At 47.0% G+C, this 11,392-nt stretch overlaps 1 protein-coding gene across 1 annotated transcript; it reads left to right on the forward strand.

Moving 5' to 3' along the window:
• Positions 1 to 2,045: 2,045 nt before the first annotated feature.
• On the forward strand, positions 2,046 to 8,883 carry LOC103171113 (kunitz-type U19-barytoxin-Tl1a-like). Its single transcript, XM_029071313.2, has 4 exons — positions 2,046 to 2,207; positions 2,581 to 2,772; positions 3,201 to 3,377; positions 8,680 to 8,883. Exons 1-4 carry the CDS (start codon positions 2,123 to 2,125, stop codon positions 8,685 to 8,687), a joined length of 462 nt encoding a protein of 153 aa, XP_028927146.1. The 5' UTR covers positions 2,046 to 2,122; the 3' UTR covers positions 8,688 to 8,883.
• Positions 8,884 to 11,392: the final 2,509 nt, after the last annotated feature.

Below are 11,392 nucleotides of genomic sequence, written 5' to 3' on the forward strand. Positions count from 1 at the left end.
TGATCATTGATTTATTGATGGATTGATTGATGAATGAATGAAAGAATAACAGCTCAAGCCCAGGCAAAGTGCCAGCCAGGACTGCAAAGGATTTGGCCTGGCCTTTTGAGGGCGACCCTGCTATTCTCTGTATGGGATAGGGGCTACTGCCCCCTTGTTGGAGGAGAGAATTGGAGTTTAGAGTGAGGGAAATCCAGAGAGTGCCACCTTGGCAATGCCGCTGCCCCGGGAACTGGCAATCCAGAGCTACAGATTAGAGTAAAATGGGATAGGCAAGGGTGTAGCTACTGAGAGAGCAGATAGAAGGGCTGAGGATAGGGCTGAACAGGTTGCTCCTCCCAATCTGTCACTGGTCCCCCAGTGAGTCCTGCCATTACTGTCTTCTTTGCCACCCCCTCCCCGACTCCCACCACCACACACACTCCACCATGGTCCGCTCCCTGGCCCCCAGCCCCTAACTTTGCTGCTCCAGAATGAGGAAGCAAAGAGGACAGCTGAAGCGGTGTCAGTGGAGGTGTTTTAGAAAATAAGAGTTTCAAGAATTGATGTGAAACAGAGGGGTGAGATGGGGGCTGTGGAGGCTGCGGATGAGTTTGGGGTGTTGGGAAGGTCCAGGAAAGCCAAAGGAAGGGAAAGGCCTGGACTAGGGAGTAGGGATGGGAGCTGTTGAATTTGTAAGAGTGGAGACAATCTGACATTACTTACGTAGCTGTGGAGAGAGCCACATTTATCTTGTTTCCTTGCCAGTTTTTGTTACCAGGGCCTCGGAGACTTCTCTGGTCCCAACCAACCACTAGGAGGCAGGCAGCGTTCGACATAAACTGTAATCACTACTGGTTCTCAGAGGAAGGCAGAGTGGACATGTGGGTCCTAACTTACATACTGGTCTATCTAGCCCGGAGCCAGCTGAAGGGAGATGAGCATCTGCAGCTGGAAGAGGATCACTGAAACACCCAAGAACCCTGGGTGAGAAACAGCATGGCCTAGTGTCTGGGCAAGGGCCTGGAAGTCTGAGTGGCTTCTAATCCTGGCCCGGCCCCTTGCCTGTTGTGTAACCTTGGGCCAGCCACATAAGTTCCCCGACCTCAGTTTCCTCATCTGTAAAATGGGGATTCTTCCCGCTCAGATGTCTTTAGGGATAACAGAGCCTTGGTGCACAACATCCTTATCAACCAATTCCAAAGGCCTTGGCAGTTGAAACAAATGTATAGTGTTCATCATGTGTTCTAAGATGGAGTGGCTCCTTGTTCACTTAAACAAGCACACAAGTCTCAAGCCCGCAAGTTAGAGAAGTTTGCATGCTCAGCAGTAATAATAATAATAATTTTGGTATTTGTTAAGCATTTACTATGTGCCAAGCACTGTTCTAAGTGTTAGGGTAATAATAATAATAATAATGGTAATAATAATAGTGGTATTTGTTAAGCGCTTACTATATACCAAGCACTATTCTAGGTAATCAGGTTGTCCTACATGGGGCTCACAGTCTTAATCCCTATTTTACAGATGAGGGAACTGAGGCACAGAGAAGTGAAGTGACTTGCCCAAGGTCTCACAGCAGACATGTGGCAGGATTAGAACCCACATCCTCTGACTCCCAAGCCCATGCTCTTGCCATTAGGCCATGCTGCTTCTTTATAGACCATGCTCTGGTTTCCCTGTTATGAGGCAATTAAGTGGGCCTACATCAGAACACCCCAACAAAGGATGGTATAAGAGAAGGGGGAAAACGGCAAGGCCCCAACCACTGTACTTCCACACCAGCCCACCCCTGGATGGAAGGGGGGGAAGCATATAGCATCTTCTGGTCTTGCTGCTCCTGCCTTCCAGTGAAGTGGCCCCACCAGCCTCACTCAGGGAACTAGGCACCAAGCCAGCTAAGGAGGCCTGGACCAGAGAGGATGTTGAACATGCCACCCTGCTCTGGGTGCCCACATATTCCAGCTGTCATTTGGCAGGAAATACCATGGATACTGCACTCTATCTACTCAGGGCAGACATCCTCCTGGAAGGGACCCCTTCCTGCTGCCACCCACAGAGCACCAGTTCTGAGCAAGACTGACTTCCCTTCCTTCCCCTGACACTATAAATTTGCTCCATCCCCCTCGAACCCAGGAGCACCATGAAGCCTAGCACCAGCTGCTTCTCCCTCCTGGGCTTTGTCACCTTCTGCCTGGCAAGGATGACTCTCGGGGAGTCAAGGAAAAGTAAGTGGGGACCTTTTCCCTGGGTTCCCAGGGTGATAAACACAAAGTGAGAATCAGCGTTCTGACTGATCCACCTTCCATGTGCTAGGATTCTGGGTTGGGCAGGTTGGCTGCAGGGACTCCTCATTCCACTACCGGTGGGGGTGTGTAGATAGAGCTGGCAAAACTGGGATTACCTGGTTCCTGCCAATATGGAGAAGAAAGGCTCTCAAAAGTCTCCCTATCTTGCCGCGAGCCCCTTCCCAGTGTACTTATATCCTACAGCTGACTTTCTGACCCTAGGAGGAATTCTTTGCCCACTGCTGCACACCTTCTGGCTGAAGTAGCTACCCCCTTACAATGGTCAATTGCTTCCTCTTCTTGTACCTTGCAGTTCTCCCAACCCTGTGCCAGCTAATGCCAGACAAGGGCCATTGCTCCTCTAGGGAGGACGGAGTGCCCGTGCGCCGCTATTACTATGACCCTGCTGCTGCACGGTGTCTGCCCTTCAACTACAGCGGGTGCGGCGGCAACAAGAACAGGTTCAATAACCGGAAGAAATGCCTTGCGGTCTGCGGGATCCCCGGTAAGCCACCCCCAGTCTCAAAAAAGGCCACCCACCCCCAGCCAGCACCCAGCTTGAGAGAGGATAGTGATAACGTGGCCATCTTCAGGCTCTCCTCCCCACCAGCTCAGGGTTCTCCCTGCATGCCCAGATTAAATGATCCGTATAAACTTCTGCTATTGCTACTGCTATTCCCTAGAATCCTGAAACAGCAGAAAGTCCCCACACCAACATGAAGACACCCTTAAATGATGCCTTCCACTGCTGAGGAGCATTCTGGCCTCCTGTAGCCTCCCCATCATGAATTGCTCCCCACCATCAAAGCAGATGGCCAGATGCCCTCACTTCCCCTTGGAGTCCCAAAGACAATCCCCAGCCCTAGCTGCCAGCCCAAGGCAAAGTAGGGCTCCTGCCCAGAGCTGAGTGGAAATTTGCCCCCTTGCACCCAGGTATCCCCCCAATCTGCCAGCTCCCAAGGAAAAAGGGCCCCTGCAACCAGGAACTCCCTCGTTTCTACTTCAACACGGCAACCCGCACCTGTGAGCTCTTCTCCTACGGTGGCTGTGAAGGTTTCCTCAACAGGTTCCAGACTGAGGAGGAATGTCTGAAGACCTGTTTGTCTGATGGTGAGTCATGGGTCCCACCGAGGGAATGAAGAACCATTCAGCACCTGCCCCGGGACAGGACCCTGCCCCCTTGGTTTGGGTGATAATGAAATAGATAATGATGAAGGTGTTGATAATGTGGTGAGGATGATGGTGATGTTAACGATAATGATGAAGATGATGTTGACATAATGTTGTTGTTCATGATGTTAATGTCAAGGAAGGTGATGATGACAGCCTCAGTGGGAATGATTGATGATGACAATGGTGATGAAAACAGTGCATACTTTGTGCCAAGCACTGTTCTGAGCTCTGGGGTAGATATAAGGTAATCAGGTTGTCCCACGTGGGGCCCACAGTCTTAATCCCCATTTTCCAGATGAGGTGACTGGGGCACAGAGAAGTGAAGCGGCTTGCCCAAGGTCACATGACAGACAAGTGGCAGAGTCAGGATTAGAACCCATGTCCTCTGGCTCCCAAGCCTGTGCTCTTGCCACTAAGCCATGCTGCTTCTCTTCTGCTGGGATGTTGATAATGATCAGACAGTGATGGTCATGATTGTGACGATGGTGATGATGATGGCAATAATGTTGATGATAATAACAATAATAATAATGGTATTTGTTAAGTGCTTACTATGTGCCAAGCACTGTTCTAAGCTCAGGGGTAGATATGAGGTAATCAATTTGTCCCATATGGGGCTCACAGTCATAATCCCCATTTCTCAGTTGAGGTAACTGAGGCACAGAGAAGTCAAGTGTCTTGTCCAAGGTTAAGCCACAGCAGACACGTGGCAGAGCTGGAATTTGAACCCAAGTCCCCTGACTTCCAAGCCCATGCTCTTTCCAATAAGTCACACTGCACTGGTGATAATAATGGTGATGATTAATTAAAGAATCAATCAATGTCATTTATTGAGAATTTACTGTGTGCAGAGCACTGTACTAAGCTCTGGGGCAAGTACAATACAATAGAATTGGTAGATACAGTCCTAGCTTTTATAATCTAGTGATGACAACATAAGCTCATAATGGGCAGGGAATGTGTCTGCTAGTTCTGCTGTACTGTACTTTCCCAAGTGCTTAGGACAATGCTCTGCATATAGTAAGCACTCAGTAAATACCACAGATGGATTGGTTGAATAACAGTGGTGAAGATCACAACAACAGTGATAATATTGACAACGGATGGGGATGATGCTAATAACAAAGGTGATGATGGGGTAGCTTTAGGATTGACTTGAGGAGCCACGATATTTGTCCATCTGCCCCTCACCCATAAGGGTCCCGAACAAAGTAATTTGGAGATCACCCCAGAAGCCCAATCCCTTGGATTGCTCAATCAATGAGGTGGCAGGGCATATGTGCTGAAGGGAAAGTGCTCCAGATGGCCCCAGTGTGTGGACAATCATGAGTTAAGGACGTGGAAGTGTTCAGCATTTCTGAGTCTGGTGAAGGGTATAAGAACCTAGACTGACCTGGGTGTCCTCTGAGGCTGCTGCAGAGGGCACCAGCTGGTCTGGGCCTCGCACACCTACCTTGTGTGACAAGGGATGCCTGCACCATGACTAGATCGAGTTAGGATGGGGAACTCAGGAGGATGCAGTAAGTGCTCAGTAAATATGATTGAAAGAATAAGAGCTGCAATCAGCTTGCCCCAAGGCACAGGAAGGACTAAATAGGTGACTAAATGCTAGCTATAAGGAACTCAATTAAGATGCTTATCTGATCATTTGCCTACATAGATTGGTATTTGTAATAATAATAATGATAATAACTGTGGTATTTGTTAACCGTTTCCTATGTGCCAGGCACTATATTAAGCTCAGAATCCAAAATGAACATGGTTCTGACTCTCCCCTCTGTGGTTAGTCAGTGAAATTTATTGTTCAGAAGTGGAATTCTGAGGTGAATGAGCAGACTATGACTACAAAAGATAATCTGTGGGCAAATTGAGCCCAATATTTTGAGGAAGAAGGATGGCCCAACCTACAGTGGGATCTGAAATGGGTTGAGAACTTTGCAACCGATCCTGAACACTTATGGGTCAAATTTACTGGCTGGACCAGGGCCACTGGATGAAAAAGGGAAAGTCAAGGCAGCGATGTGCAGCCTGCAAGGAAGCTGTTTGCACTCTGCTGCTGAGAGAATAGAGGACTTGAATGAAAAAGTAAAAAACCAGACAAGGAGGTGGAGGGAGTCAAGTTAGAGGAGTGAAGTGTATTGGCTGGGTTGCAGTAGGAAGTCAGTGAGGATGCAGTAGCCAAGGGAAGACTATAATTAAGTGTTGGAATCAGCATTGGGAACTGCTTTAAAGGAGCTCAGAGGGATTTGGAGGATTTATAGTTTTGGTGGCCTCGATGGGAAAGTTTAAAGGATTTTCTGGGCAGATAATAAAGGAAAAAAAAGAAAGATTTCTTTATAAAGTCACTACTCCTGAACTTCCTCAAACCTCTCAGAGCAGAGAAATTGCTTATAAGGCATTCTACATTCAGAGCTAATACAAACAAAAAACCCCTTTTAAACAGCTAAGAAATGAAGCTTGTGTATTGTGAAGCCTGACACATAGTGAGAGCTTAATAAATGCCATAATAATTAATAATCAGATCCTGGAACTTAATCCTTGTGGACATCATTGAGGCAAACCACCCCGATACTAACTAACAAAGGCATCAGTTTTCTCAGAAACAAATCTGAAACTCTCGATTGAATGGAAACTAAACCAAATATCTCTCCCAAGTGATTGTTAGTGTCACTCTATCCCAGAAGAATTACTGGGGAGCAGCAGAGATAATAATCATCATAATAATAATAACTCTGGTATTTGTTAAGGGCTTACTATGTGCTGTACTAAGCGCTGAGGTGGATGAAAGCAAATTGGGTTAAACACAGTTCCTGTCCCAGGGTTCATAGTTTCAAGCCCCATTTTACAGATGAGGTCAGTGAGGCACAGAGAAGTGACTTGCCCCAGGTCACACACCAGGCAAGTGGTGGAGCCAGGATTAGAACCCAGGTCCTTCTGACTCCCAGGCCCATGCTCTATCCACTAGGCCAGGCTGCTTCTCTATGTCACTAAAGCGAGATTAGATTGAACCCCTCACACAGTCACCAGAAGTGTGGCTCTAACCCCAGTGGAGGTTGTCAATGGCCTTGGGTGGGCCCGGCTAGCCAGCGTGGTGACAGGGGAGGCCACCCTTAGAGGCCTGCTCCAGCTCTTCGCCTGCACTCCCCAACTTTGGGAGATTCAGAGCAACACCGACTCTCACTTTAGTCAGTCAATCATATTTACTGAGCATTTACTGGGTACAGAGCTTTGTATTATGAGCCAAGATGTGCAGGGGTAGTGCCAGAAACACGCATCCAAGTGGACGGTCCACACCCCACATTATCCACAGGCAAATGACACAGTGGGAAGGTGGAATGACCTGTTTAAAACCCAACTGGTCTAATGTAGCAGAAATGGACCTTGGAGGCCCCCACCTCTACCTGACACTCTGAGCCCTTAATAACCAACAGACCCCTAAGGTGAGCCATTCACTTAAACATTCCTTTCTGACCATGAAAGACCTACCCTGTCTGAAAAATGGAGAATGGAAAGGGAGACCCAGGTCCCTACCTGGCTGGAGAGTGGTTTCAAATTCAGCACCCTGTGTGGGGAACTTTGGGTTCACTGTGAGCGGGGAAGGTGCCTGTTATATTATTATATTGTGTACTCCAAAGAGTTTAGTACAATGCTCTGCATTCAGTAAGCCCTTAATAAATATGATTGGCTGACTAATTTACAGACTCCTAAACAGGGTGATGATGGGAGTAATATCATAATCCCTCAGGCTTGGATCACTTCCAAGATCTGGATTTTCTCCCTCTACTGCAGGAGCATGACCTGTCCGCTTCAGCAGAACCTCATCTCCTGGTCTGTGGGCATCACCACAACTCTGGGGCTTGTTCTAGTAGTGATGTGTCTGCTGGAAAGGCACTAGAGATGAGGGAACTGGCTATTAGGAAGACTGGTGTTTGTCTTCAAAATGTTTTGGGGACTTTTCTTGTCCAACTACTGTTAGGGGCCCCTGCAACCACACTCCCTCAGTTTATCTCAAGGAGCAGCATAATGGAAAGAGCATGGGCCTGGGGGATGAGGACCTGGATTCTGATTCCAGCTCTGCTACTTTTCTGCTGTGTGACTTTGGGCAAGTCACTTGACTTCTCTGTGCCTTGGTTTCCTCATCTGTAAAATGGGGATTAAATCCTACTCTGTCCTATCTAGACTGGGAGCCCCATGTGGGAAAGGCCTGTGTCCAACTTGATAAGCTTGGTACATAGCAACACTTAGAAAATACCATAGTTATTTCTTGTACAAACAGCAAATATGGGGAGCAAGCAAGATGGCGGGGAGGTGCTATATTGAGATTTATGCCTGTTATCAATTGCTTTGTATTAATCCTCTTAATCCTTTGCTTATATGCACATGACTGTTAGATGGTGAAAAGAGACCGAGGCCACCAGTCTCATGCTGCTATAAAGTCTATTATCCCTCATGGGAACCTATGGATATTGATCTTTTGAATCCAGGCAAAGCTCACCCACCAGAGGCAAGAGGCAAGAGGCAAGATGGTAACCCTGCTCTGATTGAAAACATGTAAGCGGCTGATCTCTGCCAGGGGGCAGAGTGTGACCATCTGCCCATAAGGGTTCCGGTTAAAGTAATTCAGGAGCTTGTTCTGGAAGCGTGGACCCTTGGATTGCTTAACTGGTGCGGTGGCATGACTTAAGTGCTGAAGGGGAAGTTCTCCAGGTCGTCCCAGTGTGTGGACAATCACAAGTTGAGGAAGTGGCAATCCTCAGTATTTCTGCATCTGGTAAAGGGGCATAAGAACCCAGAGTGACCTGTGGTCCTTGGTAGCTGCTACGCCGAAGATACCAACTGGTCTGGGCTGGGCATATCTACTGGGTGTGATATGTGATTCCCTCATCATGATCAGCCCAGCCCGGCCCAGGAGGTCGGTAACTGCCAGAAGCGGAACCCTGAGTATTTCACTACTGTAAACTGGCTTGCCCCAAGGTGTGTGAAGGAACAATTTAAGTGCGTGAGGCTACATATGACTAAATGCTAGGTACAAGACTCAGTTGAGGAGCTTATCTGATCACTTACCTACTTAGCATTTGTAACCAATAAACTTTTTAACCCTTGTACCAACTTTGTTCATTCTTGACCCGAAATCCAAATGGACTTGGTGCTGATCTTCCCGCTTTGAGATTGGTTGGTGACAAGACACCAGCTTCAGTTCTACAGGAAGGGCCAAGACTGACTGCCAACTCTATTTCAGGGACCTGAGGAAGCGATTGAGCCGGGCTGAGCCTGCCCACTTGGAGCCAGGAATCCCAGCACTCTCCCCCCATTGCCACCTGGAGGCCACGAGCTGTCTCTGACCTGTCCATCCTCCCCAGGATCTGGATCTCCATCCTGTCCTCATCCACCACTGGGCTTGCTGTTCAGCCAGTCTGCTGTATTAATAAAATAGTTAAAGCAACTTTCCTCCCTGCCTCGTTTGATCCTTGGAGATACAGAACAAGGAGGCAGACATGCAGTCACCATTTTCTCCTCTCCAAACGACCAGGCTGGATAGCAACTTGCTGGGCTGTTGAGAGGGTCAGTCCCTGCCATCTGACCTGGCCTGCCCTGTGGGGGAAGAAGAGGGAGCAGAGACTGGAGGAGCTTTGCCCCTCCCCACTTTATTATTGATCTCAGTCAAACCAGAAATTAATTCCCCATTTCCCAGGGGATTGCTTCATTTGATCAATCAATTGTATTTATTGAGTGCTTACTGTATGCAGAGCTCTGTGCTAAGCACTTGAAAAAGCACAACATAACAGAGTTATTGAATATGTTCCCTGCCCACAGTCCCTTGGGGAATGGGGGAGTTGAGTTGAGGAACAAATATCTGACCAGGGGGTGTGAGTCTCCTGTCCCCTTCATCCCATGGCTTGTCTGTGGCGCCACCCCACTGTTTATCTGCCTTGCTACTCTGTCCATTATTGGGACTGATGTTGGGTTGACTGCAAAGTTGTAGGAGAAAGGATGGTTCCCAGGGTCCAAGCTACTCCCTTCTGTTGGGGAAGAGTATTGAGGTTCTGGAAGAAGATGGCACAGCCATCAGCAAAAGCAGCACAGGAGAGAAAAGCATGTTTTCCCAATAATTCTCTTCTAGGACTGCCCTGATTACCCACTCCTCTCAAAGTACCTGTAACTGTTGCTTGCAGTTGTAGACACCCTCAAGGACAGAAACTAATACTACTCACCTCAGAACCTTGGGCAAGTTTGTTTATCTCCCTTGTACTCTGATGCCCAGACATAGGATTCTTGAGGCTATCAATCCCTTCCCAAGCACCATGAACACACCCAGCTTAATCTCTTGGCAAACTTCTCCTGCAGTTTAGAATATTCAAGTGTTCCCCCTTCTATATTTCTATCTTTCACTATCCCAAGTCTTCTTCACTGTCTAAAGTTTCCTATCCCAAGTATTAAATTCCTTTCCTCCGAATTGACATCTATGTGAGGTGAAATATTATACCGTTTTTCCAAACCATGAAGTCCATACATTCTTCATGTCTCAAAAAGCCATAACCATGGCATCATGTTCGACTCATCTTCCTCATTCAATCAATCCATCCATCAATCAGTGATATTTATTATTTACTATATACAGGACACTGTATAAAGTACTTGTGTAAGTACAACACAACGAAGTCTGTAGAAATGTTCCCAGGCCAAAAGCAGCTTACAAACTAGAGGTGTAGACAGACATTAATTTAAATAAATAAATTATGGATATGTAAAAAAGTGTTATGGGGCTGAGGGCAGTGAATATCACGTTCTGAAAGGGTTCGGGTCCAAGCATTTGATATTCACCCTACCTGTACCGGTAGAGCTATAAAGCTGTCCCAACAGTTAGCAATTCTCCCCAAAGAATAATATTCATCATCTGTTTCGTTAGCCAAACCAATTCACTCCCAACACATACCATTCAATAGTTATTCATATTGTGTTGAAAGATACAGTTCCAACACATTCATAACAGTCTTTTGGCATGTTTGAACAGTGCATGCAGGTTCATTCAGTACTTGAGCAATTCTGCTAACTACTCAGTCACAGTATCATTTCCTGTAACCTTGTTCAGCAATCAAGTTCCTTTGTCTGTTTCTCTTATGAAGTCAGTGATCCAGCACCGTTTCAGGTTACAGAAAGAATGGTCTGTGCTTGGTGGATTCAGATTCTTGTAGGAAGAAGCCACAGGATGGCGGCCTTCCATAATCAATCAATCAGTGGAAAGTACAATATAACAGAGCTGGCAGACAGGTTCCCTGTCCATAACGAGCTTACAGTCTAGAGGGGGAGACAGATACTGACCTCAGATGCCTCTCTGAAGGACTGACTTTTATGCCAATGGGCTGAGGATGACTGTCTACCCCCTCCTCCCTCTCCTCTCCCCCTACCCCTCAGTGATCCAACATTTGCCTAGCAGCACAGGGTGTCCACCCTCACCATCCCCATAATGATCATATAATGACTTCATCTGAGTTTTAAACACTGAGTAGGTAGCCACCCACTTCTGGATTATCAGACCAGCTTTCTATTTTTACCTACTGTACACAGAAAGAGTGTGTGTGGGCTCTTAAAATTGCCTAAAATAAAATATTGCACAACATTCCCTCTTGTTAGTAGAATATTAAACAATTCAAAGAGGGAAATTAAGCACAAAGAAGCAGAGTTGCCTATTGGATAGAGTCACAAGGACCTGTGTTCTAACCCCGGCTCTGTCACTTGTCTACTGTGTGACCTTGGGCAAATCACATCACTTCTCTGTGCCTCTATTGCCTCATATTTAAAATGGGGATTAAGGCTATGAGCCCCATGTGGGACAGAGACTGTGTCCAGCCCCATTTGCTTATATCCACCCCAGTGCTTAGTACAGTTCCTGGCACAAAGTAAACCCTTATGAAATATCATTATTATCTCACTATTTTGATAGAGCAATATTT

Source organism: Ornithorhynchus anatinus, chromosome 8, assembly GCF_004115215.2.
Source record: "Ornithorhynchus anatinus isolate Pmale09 chromosome 8, mOrnAna1.pri.v4, whole genome shotgun sequence".
Taxonomy (NCBI): Eukaryota; Metazoa; Chordata; class Mammalia; order Monotremata; family Ornithorhynchidae; genus Ornithorhynchus; species Ornithorhynchus anatinus.

Excerpts from the sequence above, each read along its gene's own strand:
- LOC103171113 (XM_029071313.2), top strand. The coding sequence starts at position 2,123 with ATGAAGCCTAGCACCAGCTGCTTCTCCCTCCTGGGCTTTGTCACCTTC. Across the intron at positions 2,208-2,580 it reads TCTCGGGGAGTCAAGGAAAA|TTCTCCCAACCCTGTGCCAG; the intron begins GTAAGTGGGGAC and ends TGTACCTTGCAG. Across the intron at positions 2,773-3,200 it reads TGCGGTCTGCGGGATCCCCG|GTATCCCCCCAATCTGCCAG; the intron begins GTAAGCCACCCC and ends CCTTGCACCCAG.